At 39.4% G+C, this 20,622-nt stretch overlaps 1 protein-coding gene across 1 annotated transcript; it reads right to left on the bottom strand.

The window, feature by feature from the left end:
• Positions 1 to 2,026: 2,026 nt before the first annotated feature.
• On the bottom strand, positions 2,027 to 20,509 carry LOC111258688 (ubiquitin-conjugating enzyme E2 R1). The gene is made up of 5 exons (XM_022830155.2): positions 17,972 to 20,509; positions 17,576 to 17,827; positions 6,270 to 6,454; positions 4,803 to 4,937; positions 2,027 to 4,403 (listed from the first exon to the last, which is right to left on the bottom strand). Exons 2-5 carry the CDS (start codon positions 17,756 to 17,758, stop codon positions 4,151 to 4,153), a joined length of 756 nt encoding a protein of 251 aa, XP_022685890.1. The 5' UTR covers positions 17,759 to 17,827; positions 17,972 to 20,509; the 3' UTR covers positions 2,027 to 4,150.
• Between the last annotated feature and the right edge of the window lie 113 nt (positions 20,510 to 20,622).

Below are 20,622 nucleotides of genomic sequence, written 5' to 3'. Positions count from 1 at the left end.
ATTTTAGGTTGTTCGAGAAGTAATGGCGGTTTTATGTCTCACTTTGTTTTTTTCGCTCTTTGTTGATACTCAAGTATGGTGTACGGCTCTTTACTTGCTAAAAACCGTTGTCGGATTATAAAAATTTACCGTGAATATAGACTCCAAAGTAAGATCGGTTTAACGATATTTAACATTTGACCAGTAAAAAACAGACAATTAAAAAAAGCGAAGCGATAGAAAAAATTATCATAATTTTCAGAACAGCCTAACACATTATATTATAAATTGTTTGAAGAGACATTCACGTCATGTAAACAAAGACCCGGTGCTCTCTACCTGACAACAAAGTCGCCAGCTCTTTGTTAATGCATTTCTGCATGATGCTATTTCGTATCAGGTTCTTCCATTTCTTATCTTCCAAATAAATTCGCAATGTTTTAGAGACACTTCCCTTGCTTTTTTATTATTAATTGACTTTAAAATTTCTAGCTGTTATTATAAAAGCTTTTCTTCATGAATAACTTTTGTAGGCGAATGAACTACAAGTGAGTGACCTGGCCATCGAAAGATTGTGACACTCGGTTAATTGCTGTTGAAGCAGACGTTTCGTCACAGTATCGCTTGTGTTCAGTGTCAAAATCCCTATTATGCCGGTGAAAAATATCCTTACTAGTAGATTTCGTCATGTGGCCTCTTCTTGACACATTCCTATTCATGTCGAAAATCATGCATACAACAGAGAACCTTGCCGATTCGCTAATTTTTTACGTCCTAATCCATTCAAAGTTAAATGTAACAACGCATGTTCTACGGCATACACAGATTATTTTTTGCTGGGGCTGGACGTCCTTCAAAGCTGCTACCTTCTTCGTAGGCTCTGAAATCAAGAGTCTCTTTCAATGTTTGAATTCCAGACAAATACAAGTAAAACTACATCTCAGAAAGTTGCCCCGTAGGCTACTAATGGCAGTACACAGCCCGCAAACCTATCCTTTCCAAGACGCTATTCTTACCCTTCAATTAAATGATAGATTTGCTAAAAATTATTTTTCGTATGATGTCGACAATTTTTAATGCGAACTCCATATTTCTTCCGCGAGTCCAGTTTTACATGTAGTCAATTTGCTTGTAGAAAAACTGAGTCGCTGCATCGCATGCTACATGCATCCCGCACTATAATCCTTATATAAGTCTCTAGTAGAAATTTTTGCAGCCTAACATTGGTCCTTTTCAGTAGCTTCTCAGTTCTCTGCGGAATTCCCGGAAACGGTCGTCGTTTTGTCTTAAAATATAGCGAATGTGACGCATTCTGCGAAGTTCCAGGAATCCTGTGATCATTTTTAGTAAAAGCTATACTAACAAATCATATGCAAACGAATTCGTCGAGAAAAATGCCGGATAAAAAGGAGCCGCGGAAGATTATTTTCTGTACATTATGTGTACTTTAAAACATAGGTAAAAAGAGTTTCATCTTCTTATGCTTATAGTGCAGCACACACACCGCAATGAGGCTCAAAGCAGTACTTGAATGGCTTATCCTTTTACACGCGATTCGACAAAATCCGTAACATCACTCTTTTACAAATAAATGCGCTTGCTCAACTAAAAAGGGAAACAGCCGTACGTTTACAATTTTTTTAATTGCTTAGAGGGATTGGAGAACAACCGATTAAGCATATAGAGATACGCAATAGAAACTATCATTCAGCACTTTTGCCCAATATCGACTGTTAGCGTCAATGTAACTTGTTTACTGTTCCTTTATTCTATTCTGCCTTTTTTTGTTGCCATCCCGCTCCATCCTGGGCGTATTTGGCTCTAGTACTAACCTGCATTTTTTGCTTGTTCAACTCTACCCACTGTTGGATCTTGTTGCTGTCTTGTATGGGTATCTAAATTTCTTTTGATTTACTGCTGTTATCTTACATATGTGAGGCTAAGCGATGCTTTAAAAAACTTCTCTAAACTTCAGTAAAAACCTGAAGACTAAAATAGTTAAATGGAGCCTTTGCCCTCAAATCCTTTTTCATGTTTTGCAAATAGGTAGGTTTCCTTACAAGTTCTTTATTTTATATTCGCCTGGACAAGAGTTTTTTTTCTTATCATGATACCACTCCCTTAAATTGCTCATGCCACCATCATCACCATGTGTTTTTGTTTTTTCTACAACGATTTTCAGTATCGTGCTCGACAATTCATTTATTGTTGCTAGTGGTTTTCGTACAACACTCTTTATTAAGAGTCTATATATTTATTTACCAACGCAGCGATCTCTTATAAACTTTTTGTAGACAATAATTTTAATCCAATTGAACGACCTATTAGACATTTAATATTTCATTCCTGTTTTACGTTTTATTTATCATCCTTGGCCTATATATATATATATATATATATATATATATATATATATAGCCCATTTTCATGTGAAGTACAGCCATTCCTCGGCAAGGTATTATATATCTTGCTACACCTGACCATTATTATCGTTTATATCCTCCAATATCTACAAACCGTTTATCGACGTTAGCAAACGACCTATTTGCCATTTCTACCGTACCATCGTTCACACCGCGTCATTATTATTATTATATTATTGTTATTATTAATAATAATTCTTATCTCGCATCTGTATTCAGCACTACGTAGATAGCTCACGTACTGCTACCTATAATTATTCATTAATAAAATGACATCAGTCAATAAGAACATTGTCATAGGTATCACCTCGCAGACCAAATCAATCACCTTCAAAGCCATCGTCTCCTTACCTCTTTCGCGATTGAATCCTTACCGTGTCATGCGTGCTGCAGAAGTATTATCACATTGGAGAGTAATCTTACGACAGTCATAATAAGCAGCAATGATAATTATGATGCTCAAATTAATAGCAGTGTGCAGATCTATCCGAGGGAAAAGTGGATTTATGTTTCATATACTTTTCATTTCTCTTCTGTACATTATTGTGTGTATTGTTGAAATGCCCAAATATACTATAAAAGATGCGCTATTAGAAGTTATGGGAACAAACGAAATCACATTTTTTACACGTTTTGTTAATTTGAAACACTCAAAGGAGGACGCGACTACCAAGCTAGAAATGATCGGAACTTTATCAGGGAGGGCTTTAGCGGAGAACTTCTAGAGACTCTACGAAGACTCTGTCAAGGAGACAGAAAACGTGTCAGGGCGTAGAGCCGCCGAGCAGCTGCTTATAGAACGACTATATACTATTTATGTATTTCTTAGGCGCTTCTTTACGAAAAACCTTCCTGTGCTTGTTTTGCGTTCATTTTTATCTACTCTCAAGTGTGTGTGTATGTGAGTGTCATGTATTTGTAGGTGCTGCTGTTGCATTATATCATACTGATGATCTAGTGTAATTACGGTTCATTCACCAAACATTATGAGACTATCTCTACCACGATCTATATTAATGATGATGGTAATTGATTAATGATTATCAATAGACTCGGAAGTTAAAAATGGTTTTGGAGCCATAGCATCACACTAGCCCGTGAAAACAAGAACAGGAGGCGTATGGGGCACAATTTCGATCGGTGATTTCAACCCCCGTCACAAAATATCTGTCTTCGTTGCGCTAAATATATCGACGAAACAGTTAGCCGTGACCGCCAAACACTACCTGCGGAGTGGTGATGGGAGAGAAAGATAGATTGTTCTGTTCTAGCGTACCACGCTATTCGCAGTACAATCGACATCACTACCATGATCATCACCAACATAATCACCACCACTATTATTGTCAAAAATCTTTGCTCTGGCTACTATCGTTTTTGCGAGCATTCTTCTGCCTGCGGTCATATGGTTTCCTTTATGAATGATATCAGATTCGGCTGGTTCCCGTTTTCCCACTCTTCTCCTTAAGAACTTTCTGAGGCAGAAAAGGCAGATGTTTGTGGTTAGTCTTGTTTGGACCAGGCTGGCTCGAAAAAAAAACCCGTCCATCCTCTGCTCATTATAAACAGTCTGCTTTGACTTATGTTCGATACTAGCATTGCTTGAACAACATCACGCTTTGGCGTCTCCGACAACGACAGCGGCAATGATTGGCATTTTTTCTGACATCTGCATCATGACGCCGAAGAACCCGGACAATTAAATGTTTTTTAAGGCCAGACTTGTTTCTCAATGGCTTCGGAAGGGTTCACGATTCGCCGTTACCCGAATCATCGCTTCCGTTATCTTGGTCTTCGTCACCTGCCTCATCGTCGTCTTCGTCATAGTCGTCATAATCGTCGTCATAGAAATCACAATCGGGGACATCCTGTCTGTGATGACTGCTTCCGCCGCCGTGTCCATGGCCGGGTGCCCGCCACGTTGCGACGTACTCTTCAATGGTGGTTGGAACCTTGACATTGTCACGGGCCGCCTCAACCTGGGTGTCGGCCACCAGTTTTCTGTAAATGGATGATGCAATATCGGTAAACACATGTTACGTATATTGATTTAATAAAGGCCCAACTTGATGTTGTGGGTTTCCTTCTCTTACTCACTATCGCTATTCCCTAATAACAATCGTATAGTAATAAAAAAAAAATAGGTAGTAATCAAAGTCGTACAACGTTTATAGGATAATTAGTCCTAGTCAGTGGATCTACTGAAAGTTTAACAGCATTTTATAGACTTTAAAAACTGAACAGCAGTCTCATTATCTGTATTGTAAACTCTCAGTTTCATTGTATATAGATCAGATAATACTGAATATTTCTTGCTATCTACTGACAGACTTCAGATCTACTTTACCGGTCAAACGCCGGGGCCGAAATTGAAGGAAAGTAAAGTGAACTTTTACTAACCGAACGTATTCTTCGTACTCTTTATTTTCCCCATTGCTTTCTTTCCACCGACGATACATCACAGAAGCGTCCACATTTGCAGGCGAGAACGTATTGGGCTCATTTAACAATGATATTACGGATAGTAGAACAGTCCTGTAAAAGTTACTTCATCAAGTTAGTGCTACCCTTCAAACTTCCACTAGATAATATGAGCCGGCAAGAAATCAAAGCAGAGAGCATAAGTGGTACAACTTGTTTACAACGAACGCGTTCTTGTTCTCTAAATTTGCAAACAGAACAGTCAACGATGCTCTAAGGCTCTTTGATGACATAATATATTTGAGCAAATTACCTGGTGATGGTAGAATAATTAAGTTGTAATCACGATGAAAATCTTATCTATGAGCAATTATAATATTAATATTAAATTGTTGAAAAAGTATTGAACATTTTTCTCGCTAGATGGCTTTAGAATTATATATCTCAGATTATATAGTGGTGCGGGTTGGCGTTGATATTATTTGAAAGTTTAGATCCATCTTATTGTTGTGATGCCCTTATTAGACTTAAGACGGAGCGCCTTAGAAATAAGTGATTTTACTGCATTATTAAAATATAAGCATCAATGGAAAAAATTGCACAGCTTACGCTTAAATGCAAAAAAAAGGTTGTTCTGTCGTTTTTGTTTTGAAAATTTCGTTGTGAAAAATGCGATGGTCGACTAGGCATAGAAAATGTCAATGAAATTGTTGCGAAAGTTAACCAAGATCGACGAGTGAATAGCTGTAAAATCGTCAAAGAACTACAGATCTAGTACTAAACAGTTTTGCACTATTTGACGAAACCTTCAAAGGCTTCAAAAGAAAACAGTGTTTTTGTGCTACACAAATTGGCGCAAGATAATTCCGTCTGAGAAACCCTACAGAAACGCAAGTAAACCTGTTCTGAAGCGGTTGATTACTAGTGATGAAAGGTGAATTAAATACGATAGTAATGCGCAAATGACAAAAACTTGAAAATGTGTACAGACTGACGTCAAACAAAGTAATGCCATGTGTAGGGATAGAACCGAAAAAGATCGTACATTATTCCTATCCATATCGTCTGCTCCAGTCTCTGCAAGGCTCTTTTAATGCTGTTAATTTAGTTTTAATGGAAAAATACAAAAATTTCTTGTCACAATTGTTTGCTCAGAAACCATGGTAGATCCATAATGGTGGAATTATAATGTTATCAGAACAATAAGCAGAAAACCATTGATAAAAATTTTATTTGGCGTTCTACTGGCGCATATTTTGATTAGCCATATTATTTTAAATAACAATATTTGCTTCAATTTTAGTAAGTAAATAAATATAATAATATAATAAAAACAATAAAACGATCAATACTTTTTCATAATCCAATACTCCAATCGATAAAGTTTACGTCTTGGCACGCCTTGAGAGTTCCTTTTTATGAAGCAGTTCATAAAGATTTACGGACCTGACATTCTGAGTGGGATTCCACCTCTCCGAAGGCAGTTCGCCAGACTGCGGATCATCAACGGGTGGATGAAGAATGGAAATGCAGAGATCACCATTTTCATAAACATTCGGGTGCCACAACCTCGTTAAGAATCGAACAGAAGGAGGCGAGTATGGGTAATCGCCTGGGAACTTCATTAACAACTGCAAATATACAACCACAACGGCACACATCGCGTGATTTTAAAGTTAGAGACAATACTTAAGGATTAATCAGATACGGCCACTAAATATATATTATTAGAGTCTGATTATAGTTTCGTAGTACTAACGTGAATACTGCTATGACTACCTCTCTACTGATAACTTGCAAATACGTGCTATCGTTACGACTATCAGCAATAAGGTAGAGACGTTTCGGTATCGTAAAAAAAACACCTCTTTTACTAACCGTATCTAGGTTATATGAGCCAACTCCGTCCGTTAACTGTAGCTCACACATTTGCACGCGGAAAATGGTGAAAAAAGAAATGAATTCCTTTAATAGCAACAGTAAGCATAGCGCTTCAGGATCTTGTCTTCTATAGGTTAAAAAACAACGTCTAACATCATCGAAGTACAGCTGTACATAATCGCATCGACAGATGTATAAGGTATGACAGTAATGGCGGTGATGACAAAACAACGATTGCTAATTTTAAATTTATTTAAAGCGAAAGCGATTTAAAAAATATGTCTTCCTTTGGCATACAGTTCACACATTTCACAAAAAAATACACAAGACTATACCTATACTGAAGCTTTCCTTTGTTATTCTAGGTCAGCCTTTGTATCGATCTGGACACATGAACAAGGCATCAAAACCCTAGAGCTTATTTATCACCTTGGCACCTCTGGCGTTTCTCCTTCACTGCTTTTTTTCGCTAACTTTAGGTAAGCAATAGTGTTACAATGACCAGAAAAAGTTCGTATTAAACTTCTATATTTAACTCACTTTGATGTGCATCGTGAATCTATGTCGCATTCAGTAGCGCTGACCTATATTACAGATTATGAAATTGGAAAGGAATTCTTATGTCCTCATGCTATACTACCAATATCTAAACAAAATTAAAGCTGCGCAAATTTATATGTTTACTCGCTTTCGATATTTTCAACATTATTCTTTTTCTCTCTGTGTTTTTCTGGAGATGAACTCTTCGTTCAGTAGTAATGATTTATTTACATGACATGTTTTTACGTCAGTAACCTATTGAGGTATGATGAAAGTGTTCAATGATGACGCATTTAAAACGCAGCAGAAACGCGAAGACAAAAATACTTTAACTTCGATAATATCACTATCAAATAGGTACTAGATGCACACTTGGAACGAAAGGTTTTTGATGCTATACCGAAGAAGTGATTTAGAGAATTTGCTCCCACAGAAGCAACAGTAAGGGGCATTAAAAAAAAACAAATTTAACAAATCCTCACGTAAGAAAAGGCAATTCATTTACTTTCTCAAACTAAAAGAGGTAAAGAATAATATCACTTGTATATAGAGTGATACATAGCGTGTCTATAAAAAAGAACTTAAGTAAAACTCATACGATAGAAAAATGTACGATGTATTTTTGTCGTCAGAAAAAGGCTTCTTCTAACCGTTTCCTATACCGTTCAAGCGGCCCTTTACCTGATTAAAAAAGCTTCAAGTGCGAGTGAAACATATCAAGGGCTAGTTTCATTTATGGAGCTCTTTCAGACATAACCTAGTGCACCGATGCAGTCAGACGACACGCTACTGGCTTGAATAATACTGAAATGTTTGTGAATGGTCTGTACTATGATTTACCTTGCATGTAAGATATTCATGATGTCTCTGCCTGATCGTAGTTTAGCTCAGACTATGTAAAATAACCCAGCTCACAATGGCACTATTGAGTACTGTTGGCGGGTACAATGGCGAATTAACGAACTAGATTGATAAGGAAAAAATACATAACAATATTTCTATAGGCATGTGTTGTATATTCAAGGTAATAAAGACTATTTGTTAAAAAAAGAAGAAACTTGTGTCAATTGCATTTATTTTGTTACCACAAAATGTATCTGGTTGGGTCCACGGTATATACACTATACATAATATGCGTAAAAACCATTTCACTTTTTTAATCTCATTTGTCTTCTCCTGCTAATCAGGCACTGGTTTGTACCATTGTACCTAGCTAGAAGGTTGACGTTTTCACCCCACAATGGATGACTGCTACGGAAAACTTTAAAACCCTCAAAGCGTAGCTTCGGTGCGTGATGTCACTTGGAAATCAAAACATAGTTAGTTAACGGGTGTTCCTTACAGGTTCCCGGGAGAAGTTCGATTATGCGAAGGGTAGGAAAGCGACACCTTGGTTACCTTGCGTCGAACACTGAATACAATTATTATGTGACCAAAAAAATTAACACGTGTATTTTCTCACTCTTAACATAGCATACGCTTCTGGAGTTCCTCAACTAAGTGCGTAATCAGAGTATTATCTACATCCAGTAACGTTTTATATAATGCTGATTTTTGTAATTCAAAGTACTTCAATATAATAGCTGAAACACAAACTGTATCTAATCAGATGTCTACTATGTGTTCGTATGTATTGTCTATTGCTTTCTGACTCCAAATTAAGCCACCATTCCAACTATTTGCGAAGATTTTTTATCCTAGCGGACGTTTCGGCTCTATTTACGTACGTCCATTCCATGTTTTTTTACTTAGACAGTTAGTTCGAATGCAATGCTTTGGTAAACTAGATAGTCTTGGTGGCTAGCTCGGTGGACGACCCAAGTCCGCCAACAGGTTTCTATAAATATTAACAATCATCCTAAACGATATAAAGGTCTAGCTTGTATTAAATTATCAAACTGGTTTAAAAAACGTTTGCCTGCAAGTGAATACGCGTTCTCAGTGGGTTGACAAGACGATCAGCCTTACTGAGTGTTTACACGAGGTTCCTATAAAAATTTGCAGACAGGAACAGGCGCTTCACTCGTAGTGTCGAGCTTTCTATCTGACAGACGTGGATAATCGCTTAGGTCCTGAATTCGCTAGCTCTTTGTTAACGAAAAGCAAGTAAAATTAAGCAACAGACCTATAGCAGCAGCAATAACGTTGAGTTCACTTATTCACTCGCGTTTCAAATACACAATATATGTATATATGCACAGTATATACACAATATATGTGTAGGTATATATATGCACTTAACAGTGTTGGTCCTTAACGTAACTATAACAGCAGCAACGGCCGCAGGCGGCTTTCGCGCCATTGATGGAAACAAAGATACTCCTCGATGGCCAACACCGAGCCTTCATCGACATTCGAGGTAGCAAGCTGTCAATCAGCAACATTTCGTTCCAAGCGACGGAATAAACGTCACATTCCATCTAGTGGGCAAAGCCACCTAAAGACACGCAAAATAACTGAGCACAGTTCACGCACTTAGTCGACTATTGGGACCACGCAGCGTAACAACGCAATGACAACAAGTCCATTCGGTCACTAGGTTACAAGCTTAATAATCGTATGATCGGCGATAAAAATATAGACCCGTAGCAAAGCAGCAGGTTGAAGACGGGGGAGGAGCTAAGATGGCGCGATGAGGTTTTCTCGTAGTACTAGGGTCAACAATGAAACAATATGATAGCATTCAATAGATAGATTGATCGTTTAGTCATTAACACCGATATTACCGATTCTCGATGCTGGTGATGAGGGTAACAAGGTGAATATCTTCTACTGTTTCGATACATAATATTGATATGTTTATATTACGATAACTTCTAGACTAAATACCAGTCGTCACCGTAACTCAACCGCCGTAAATGAGACTGCCATATTCTTGTCTACAAATTTTGTTGGTACTAAAGCAACAGAGAGCCTACCAAAAGCTTTGATCCACACGAAGTTCGCACTTTCTTATTTGCGGAACTTTGTCGCTAACAGATCAACTGCATGGTAACGAATACACAATGAGGATCAAACGTATGCTGCCTGGCTATATCCGAAAGACTCTGCCCATTATGACCATAGTAGTCGTTTCCGCGACAAAAACCCACGCAGTTCGCTAAAGAGGCCTTCATTATCGATCTATCCTAATTGTGATCAACTGCAATTCATTTGAAGAGTAAACTGTTGACTTGGGTCAAAGTTGACAAAAGCTCGTTGATTCCGCTAAACCATCTCTTATTCGTGAACCTGGTCACAGGATCGAGGAGTCTTCTTTCGACATGGAAGTACCCCTGTTATCTGCATCAACCCGCTAACGTACAAAACAAATTCACTCTGTCCGAGAAGAAGATTTGGCCATACGAATAGAGAAATATTTAGTGGGGTGATGATAAACATCTTTAGACGCGTCCGATATCATGTTAGGCAACATTCTTATTTTTCATTTCAGGAGTTTATTTTTCATTGCTACCGATGTAAGCTAGGTAGTTATAATGTATTATAAAGAAGTTGCACAGATGGAGTACTTAACAAATCCATAATTCTGTATGTCGGCTTTAAGCTAATTAGTGATGTCAATGGTGACGACCAAAGCATATAAGTTTTTTATTATTATTGTTATTATGTGTTAGATCTCAACACATAATGACCACGATTAATTTCGCTAAAAATTAATCATTATCAAAATTAAGACAACAACGGCTCTGATTGCTGGTGTAAGCCTTAATTCAACTCCCCGTTTTACGCAGCGTTTTCACTCAAAAATGGCTCATAGAATAGTCCTTTGGTTGCTATAAGGGGGCACTTTGCTTAATAGAAGCAGACGATATAAGGGTATAGTCGGAGTTAGTCTTTGCCTGCAGATTTGAAAAATATGCTCATCGCGTATGATACATTTCATCTTATTAGCAATTACCCCCCCCCCCCCCCCAATTAAGAAAAATGAAGTTTCTTTAACAGAATATACGACGGCACTACCTGAAGTGGACGGCGTCTATGGTTAATCTCCTGGAATGACCGAGATTATTAGCATTTGTTCTTCATAAAGCCTCGCAAAACCACTCCGTTCACCTATAAATCATAATCCGCCGAGAAACGAAAAGCTTATTTATGCTTATGTACGCTCACTCCTTGATAAAAGAAATTTAAAGGATCTTAAATAAACAAGGTGCAAACTTTGCAAGGCAATGTAGCCCGACATCATACGCGTAGTCCTGTGATTTAAATACACGAAGCTATCCATGTTTTAGGCTCTAAGGGAAATACAGTCATGAGGCTGTCTGATACGAGTTTCAATCCGAAATCGCATTTGGTCTCCATCTAGGCGATTTACTTCAAAGCGAGCTCGGGTTTATCACAAGTTGAAGCACTGTGGATTAGAGTAGTTAATAAAGTGAAGCCACCGGCAAAGCTAGGGTTTGTTCTTAGTTTAGATTTTATTTTACGCACCTCAAATGTAATATCTTAATGTATATTGCAAGACTTTCGCTCTACTATAGGCTTCTGAAAAATACATTCTGTTTAATTGCTAGATTTTTAAAATATAACTGACTGTGATCTCCTAAAACTAAGAGCACAGTGGATAAACCTGGGCTGATGAGGAGATACAAGTTTGATTTTTTATTGCTACCGTGTGGCCTAACTATATTTACGATCGTTTAGGCCTACTAATGCTCATGCTACTAATGCTAATGTTAAAGGATAACTGCGATTAAAATAGCTGCACAGAATACCTGGCAGACCTGCATATGTTTCAACTTTGCTGCCATTTGGAACGAAAGGATGACATATATTCAAATGAAACCTTAAGATGCCAAGAGCATGTCAGCGTGTATTTTACATCCAACTCTACAAATAACTGAATCGATTAGCAAATCGATTCCATTTCTGTTCCATGCAAGTCTGGTATCAATATACGCCCATAGGATCGCACAGCTCATTCGATCACTAATATTCACAACTCTATAAAATTCGTGCGTAGCGCTTTTCTCAGACTCGAAAATATTACTGAACATAATTAGTCCTTAAGTGAAATGCGTTTAAATTACCAATGTTATTTTTCGCTGCGATATGCGTAGTAGACCATTATGCCTGTTCGTAACAATTTTATGTATATTTCTGTTAATGGGCGATTAGATATATGGCATAGGTGATATTTTTTAATTGAATGCGGACAATGCTCCAGAATCAATCACATTAACTGTTCATTCAATCAGGGTAAAAGGTCTTTTCGTAACACTTTAAACGCAACTAGTTTTTCCACCATTGTGCCAACAGTAGTCAGCAGTTCAGTAGTCGTGGAGTCCCATTAAGCTACACATTTATGCAGTCACACCGACGATCCAGTTCTCGCCTAAGTGTATTTCGTTACCCAAATTTCGGAAGATAAATTGGATAAGAGAATGCCAAGTGGAATGTATCTTTGCCTGTATTTAGTAACGGACGTATAGCTCTTCCTCTTTTACCCAGCTAATATTAATAGCGGCACCTAGAGTAAATGACATAGCTGTGTAGGTTTCCGTTTCTGTAAAATAACTTCATTTATCCAATCGTGGAGGTGCTGGATCAACAGATTTATTGTCCAACAATATACCAAAGCCACTTCAATATAGAATAAACTAAAAATAATTGTAACTAGTACAACATTTTCTTGTATGGGTCTCGTTTCATTGTGCGTTCAGCATACGAAGGAACAGTTCTACGAGTTGGGCATGAAGCCTTAAGCGAATCTCAAGCCCTCTTAATATGCGATAATAACGTTAACGTTTGTGAAGATTTGTTGTTATATGAGCGTTGTCAATAAAACGGAAATAAGCCAGAATTATTCTAAATATTAGCCAAAGCCTATGAACTTGAAGGAACACATCGTGAACAATATTGTAGCTTCTTCAATGAACCAAATCATGTCAACTTTTAATTGTACTCTCCTGTTGCTTGGCTGCTCTTTTCGTGCAGCCTACTAGCAATGAATTGGAATGCAGGTATCTACTACTTCGACGATGCCGGTACTCCTATTATTCCTGCTACATTATATGCTGTCAATGTGTAAATGATACTTACTGCGGGCACTTGCGTGCTATCAACCCGGTGTGCGAGACAGAGGTTGCTTGTATATTCGTGTACTTATGTACTTTCGTGGCAATAAAAGCATTGGCGCTCAGCTGTGGTTTCGTTAGTAATCAAGAGCATACAATGATACATATGAAAAAAAAACGGCACAACTCCACGAAGGACGATGGCTATGCCAAGGGTTGCTATTCCACACCTGTAGCTTTTTCGCACCAGTCGACCTTAACGCCAGATATGAGACCGGGTATAAGAACAATATGATTTCGTGCGCTATTCAGAGTTTCGGTTCGAGGTTCGTACCTTGCCTAGCTCCAAATTAGCCTAAAAAAAGCGCACATTGCCACCACGAGATTGTTTAATTTCTGCTGTAATGAGTTGTTCGTACAACTAAGTGCATCGTGACATTGAGTCCATATGACGTACTTGGTTTACGTAAACAATTAGCTATTCTGTTTAACAGGGACAGCTATTCAAAGGACTCAGGAGAAAACCAATTGTGCGCCTGCCAAACTAGTACCGCCACAAGCGGTATTTATTCAAACAACACCTCGTCCTTATTTAGCCATAACGATGGAGATGCCTAGTATTAATGGTACAGACCGCAACACTCAGCCGCGATACTTACGCGTGTGTAACAACATATGGCCCATAACCATTTGCACTTTCAAACTAAATCTTATTTATCCTTCAGGCATGAGTTATTCTCAATTAAGAATCATCTAGGGTTTACTCCAACAAAGTCGTGCCATTTTTCCCAACATTGATGAGCTGTCATTGATGCCCGCTCTACCTGCTCAACTCGCAGCCCTTTTCTTCAGCTACTGGAAGTGCATCCGTATACGCTTCTACGACTATCGAGTTAAGAAATGATGATGTTAATGGCGTTTCCTTCTGCACTTTAAAGCTTTACCAGAGACCTTAATTTTGTATTTTGGCCGATCACTTAATCGATCTTCAACTTTTGTCTAGTCCTTCTGCGACTCAATGATTAGCTTTCCGCTTGCTGCCACCAGTTTTAGCGACGAAGCATTAGTACACCCACAAACACTACTTATTCAAGCGGCACCTCATCCTTGTTTAGACACAGCGAGGGAAATATCAGGGTTATTGGTATCAATCGTAACTAATATATTTGCGGACACACCATTAACTTTCAGTACAACGGGTAAAATAGCAACAACGGACTTGGTAGTATCGTTGTAGCATACCACTGCACGATTTTTGTGATAACCTGCAAGTATTTAGAACTTACGTGAGCCATGTGAAAGAGGAAATGCGAAACAACTATTGCGTAGTTTTCCTTTACAGAACACAGGGAAGTGATAACTGAGGCACTCAGTGTATCAATAAATTGTTATATATACTTTAGTAATAAAAATAATTTTAATTTGGTAACATCAGTGGCCATGTATTTTTTACTTGAACGCGTCTTCGTTAGCAAATCAGAAACACGATTCGGCCACGACGACAAAATTATTCACAGCCCAGAACACTCTATCTATTCAAGAGAAAGAATCGCAGCGTCATAAGTAAGAGCAATTATTGAAAAGTATCAGCCACGAAAAACCGATACGGTAAACAGTCTCCATGCACTGGAAAAAAACCCTATTAAACTAGCTTGGCGTTGATATCCATTTTCGGACATCTTGCTTCACAGCCGCAGCTATTGTCATCGCCAAACAAATTTACTGTTTCCAGTTCACCATAGAGACCCCAGATGCAATGATTATTATTGATAATAGCATTAAGAAACGTATACGGCCATTCGCTGTCTTCACACACGTTTCTTCACGTGGGACTGATGCTGCGACCGAACAATGCCATCACTAGCTGTAACGTTCATGATCAGCTATCTGACTGAGTAGTTGTTACCCAGTAGACAAGCCAGTCAGTACAACTACTGTGCTAGAGCTAAAGAATTAAACTATTAAAAAAACGACGCTGACGACAACGACGAATGGACCATCGGGCAGTCTATATAGACCGATGTCAACCCCACCGTCATCGCCATTGGCGGCTCAGCGTCGGCTCCGCTGCCTGATCGAGAGTATCACCTATAGCCATCACGATATGTAGTAAACCAGCCATTCCTTAGTCGCTTTTCCTACTGCTGCTGCTGCTGTTTGAAAAGTAGGCGAAGCGCAGGGAACATCAGCGCTATATAGCTGGACAGGATGTTTATAGATAAAAACACACGTATACAAAAAGGTTTCCAATTTATTTATCTATAACTACCGTTAGAAAGAACTTCATCAGGCAGCTGATCTACCCCTCCAACAGTACAAACATTTTTTACTGCCAATATTTAAAATACACCTCACATGTGTCTTTAAAAGGTTCAGCTATGTAGACCAGTTATCATAAAATTATTTTGGGGAGTTTCCCTTTGTGATGATGGCAGCATCGGCCTTAATTTGATCACTATCAACAAAAATGTGTGCGTACACACTTTAAAAAAAATAGACCCAACAGCAAACCCCCGACTTAATGATTACTGCGATGTATAGAGAAATTCTTTTTTTCACAATTTCTCTCACAAATTCTCTTGTGCGTGTTTGCAAAATTATATCATAATCACCGAATTATCTGTCATCAGATTTCAAGACGACTGAGACGCATCCACGTTGATACATCTTCCTTTGCCGCTGCGTCTGCTATTAGCTGACACGAGGCTTTCACGACCTGCCGTCCCGCCGACCATAGCTCCTCATAGTATTTGTATCACTGTACAGCCATAGGAAATCCACATACAGGAAGAGAAAGTAGGCAGACCCTGCAACAGTAACAGCAGCAACTACATTACCATACTGCAATCATTGGTACCCAGAACTCACAAGGCGAGTATCGCTTCGCCGCAAAAACGTAGTGACGTTTTTGAACTCCACTGAACGAGCGACCAGCAGCAGCGGTAGTAACAACGACAAGGGCAGAAACAACAAAATCAACGTCTAATCCCCGCTACACGTCGACTGGCTCGCTTCATCTGCTATTGCTATATCATAACGACTCGTTTTTGTGCGGTCTCCAATTGATTGGCTGTCCGTCCATGCTCGTGTTTCTCATTTGCCACTCAGTTTCTTGTGCTCACGGTAGCTTCGACAGGAACAATAATAGTAAGCGCACATAGGCAACCCAGCGCTAGCAGCCCGCTAACGATAATACAGCCACCAAGTACACAAAACATCGTAATCAAATCAACAGCGTTTCACACCATGACTACCATAACCTGGAAGTACGCTGATAACAACAACAGATTCTACAATGGCATCAACGGCGCATTAGTTATAACTGTAATACTACAATAGCTCCGCAATCGAAGCGATCTTTCCATTGCTGCTTCCGCCTAACAGAATACTGCTGCACGCAGGCTAACGTAAAGCTAACCCGTCGTATTACGTTAGCCGCATAAAACACAGTGAATGTCGTAGAATTGAGCCCGTTTATGGTCATCCTGGTGTCACGTCGGATGGCAGAACGTGGTATAAAAAAAGTTTTTTGTTGCGCAATGATTTCTTGCACTCTTTTCCAACCTAAGCTTGACAGATGGCAACGACATAGAAGGGTCCCTTTTTCTCCAGATTTGCTTGTTTTTCCTCTAGAGGCTGCGGCTGATGGTGTTATTGGTCAATCTGTGCTTGCTGTTAGCATAATAACTCGGCAATTTTTTCTAATTTTGTTTCGGGTCTTCCTGACGACATAGCTGCTGTGTAGTTCCTGGTAGTGGCCTAGCCTCCCAGATAATCGCTAAATGTGTCTATCCTGTGTCGCAGGGTTCTATCGCAGAAAGTGGAAATCGGGAGAGAGTTCGTCAGCCGAAGCACTCTCGTTCACCTCTCTTGGCGAGTGTATGGGCCGGTCTATCACATATACACTAATAACACAGATTATGGGCATTGGGTTGATTTTCCTTTAGGACTGACTGTAGCAGTGAGATAACATAGGTCCGATGAGAAATAAGAGCATTCTGACATCAATCGAACGTCAGATGGAAGAAAAAAGTCAAAATATACAAGAGTTAAATCATAGTAGGATAATATAACATAATGAACAGCTTTACATCTTAGGGATCCCTCTACTCGATGATGGAAAACAGAAGAATCGTGATACACAAGGTTGCAGCTGCTGTCTTACCTAGCCGATAAGATAGTACTATGCGTTCCAGTACTCCGTCCAGCTGGTACTTTTGGCAGCGACTATTCACCCGGACTATAAGTACCGTTGAAGTAGATATTGTGTCTGTTCTATGCTATATTCTTGGTTGTGCTGTGTGTTCTTCTTACCTTAAAGTAGCCGCCTTCGTATAGCGTTTGTGGCGGGCCAAAGATAACGACCTCCCATTCGAATAGATTGTTTTCATTTGCAAGCTTCACCGTAAAGCCTTCGACACCCTCTTCTTGTATGAGTCGTAGCTCCTTCTGGAGGGCTTTTACCGAAACGGCCGTTGGCCCTGTGGCCACCTGCATCCTTCCCGCCACCGTGGTTTCTTCGTTGATCACCACTACTCGATACAGACACTCCAACAAGCCCTGAAACTACGTTAGGACGTCTTTAGGCGGAATCACAAACGAGAGCCACCGCAAGGTACACGATAATGAGCTTGTGCGGGTGATGATGATGATGATAAGAATGATGAACAACTTCCTTTACTGAAACAAATCGACGGCAAATGACCCCACCAAAATGCGTCATACGGTGCCCAATCGACGCGATGACAAAAATCACAGTTCGCAAATTCTTCTCCCCGGTTTTTTCTTGTTCTCTCTGCGTCGCTCGTATTCTTTCCTGCTAACTATCGAGCGCAAGAAGACAACTTCTAAACCCTAACTATTACGGCAATAAACAGCACCATCTGAATCAAAATCTTCCATACGGCATAGCACCCGCGTAACTAGAACTAATTTGTGATGTGGTACATCAGCAGAGCAGCCTCACGCCGCACAACGAACGTAAAGCAATAGTACCACGTTAGTGGTATAACCAGCACAAAACTCTAGAAACACGAAGATGGCATTTGTTGTGCAAGTGAACAGCTCGTCTGGCTTTTATTTCTGGCAGACCAATGTGGCCTTTAGCGAAGATGGATTTTCGAACGGACGGCGATGCTGTAGTTAGTAACCAAATAAAAGGTTTGAACTATACGCCACCAGTTGACTGGAGCTATGTAACTTCTTGTTCTGCCTTTTGTTCACGGCACAGACCACTGCTGCTGGTGCTGCCGATACAAGTCGACGACACACGCGATTCACGAGAGTTGCCAACGATGAGTGCCGTTTTGCCTGCTACGAAGACCAATAGCGTTTTTAAGAATATAGCGCTGCAAGTCGAAGTAAGCACCGCTGACTGGCAGCAGCAGCAGTAGCATCAGCGGCAGTATAAAAATCGCTAGACAGAATTACAGATGTGTGTGGTTAGCGTCGTACGACAGCGTCAGGACAACCACGTCTAAACAAAAATCAACTGAGAGGCCACCAATAAAAAAAGTAGGTTTGCCACTGGAACGACCGTGGCTGCCGCTGCTGTTGAACAGAAGTGGATGGTCGTTTAACAGAGGAATAGTGGCCCAACCGTAGGCACTATCTTGAAACACAACTGCACAGCACCGTTGTTGTTATGCCTTGTGCACGCATGAGGGAGACCACCCGAATTTGTGGGCCGCGCTCAACAGTAGCAAGGCCACCGAAGAAACACCACTCGATTCGAAGGATAAACCCTGCCCCTTATAAGCCCACTGGTGCTGGCCTTATAATCCTACAGCGGCGGCGCCTGGCTCTCAACTGAGCGATCGTCTGGAGCACTCCAAACGAAGCGAACAACAGCCACACAGCCGTTTGGTCAGTGCGAAACAACACACAGAGCTACTTCCAGCTGGAAGCAGCTGTGGCACTCTAGAGCGTACCACAAGCTATCAGTTGATACGAATGTGGTGCGAAATTGTCAAATTGAGAGCGCATGTAGCAGATTTTCGCCGCGTATCTACCTACAGGAAGGTGTGTTATAGAATCGACGGACAACTTTTGGGGAAATCGATTGATTGAAAAAGTTGACGGGATAGAGGAGCCCAATGAAAATAGGATAAGAAGGACAGATAACATAACGAAGTAAAAGGTGTAGTTTTCAGAAGAGTTGCTTAAAAAACGTAGCCGTATTGTTAGAAGATCATAGTAAAAGAAACAAAAAAGAGGTGCGGTGGCGCTGAACTCCTTGCCTCAATGTACAACATCAAGTGACTAAACAAGGCTTATATTCTCTGTTTTCAGATTTATTCAGTGTTATTTAGAGCGCATAGAGAGCACCGAATATATTAGAATTAAGAACTGAAGATATCAGAGGTCAAATTGCATAATTGTGTTATTTTTCTTATTCCTACCACTGGCATCGGACCATATGTTCTTTATCATTTCCGAACAAGAGATCTTAACAAGCTACAACCGGTAGTAGGATAAGATCGATACTTTCGTTAGCGTTCAAAGCATTCCATATTGCTAGTATAGAGTCACAAAGGTAACAAAAACTGCTATTGAATAACATTACCAGTAACGTCAGTCCTCTATCTTTTAATATTTTATAAACAAATTTTCTCAAAGGATATCAATTGGCAAACGTGGCACCATGTTTAAGTCGAATGTGCTCTAGATTGTCAAATATAATACTAACTTCATACAGCCTATCAAATTGAGCATTTTGATGCGATAATAACAAGCACGATATTTTCGAAATCTTATTAATCGTTTGACCAATAGAACTTACAACACTAGTTTTCATTTTTACATTGTTTAGCTATGTAATAAAGGAACACTTAAAATCAAGTTGGCAATATTTTCACATCTGAACACTTTCAGTTTAGGCTTTTTCATATCTGCCCCTTTTAATGCTGCAAAATTATAAAGAAAATTATAAAGAAGAAAAATTATAAAGAATTATAAAGCGCAAATGGAACACCTTATCCACAGAGAGAATACGCAACGTTAGCGGGAGCTAGAAACTTCTAACCGAGCTGAGTTAACGACCTGAAAGAATATATTTATTACGAATAATTTAGGGTTCTTAAAAAAGCACACAATAAGGCCAACAAAACCTGTGCTCCGGTTTTTCTAGGGGCCTTCATTTCACTGAACTTCTAAAAAACATCTTTTAATTCTAAAAAAACATTGCAGTTTTATCTGCTGATATTAGGGAAAAAATATATTCCTTTAATTAAGCACACAGTTAATATGTGTCGTTTTATTACACTACAATAGGAGAAAATTAGTGATATTTTGCGTCGTGGCTAGTTTAATCGATTTTTTTTAGTTTTACATTCAATACTGTCGTTAAGCCTCACCTCGCG

The sequence above is a fragment of the Varroa jacobsoni genome, unplaced genomic scaffold (assembly GCF_002532875.2).
Source record: "Varroa jacobsoni isolate VJ856 unplaced genomic scaffold, vjacob_1.0 scaffold_254, whole genome shotgun sequence".
Classification (NCBI taxonomy): domain Eukaryota; kingdom Metazoa; phylum Arthropoda; class Arachnida; order Mesostigmata; family Varroidae; genus Varroa; species Varroa jacobsoni.
The sequence above is the reverse complement of the archived record's forward strand: the minus strand, read 5'-3'. Positions and strand labels throughout refer to the sequence as shown.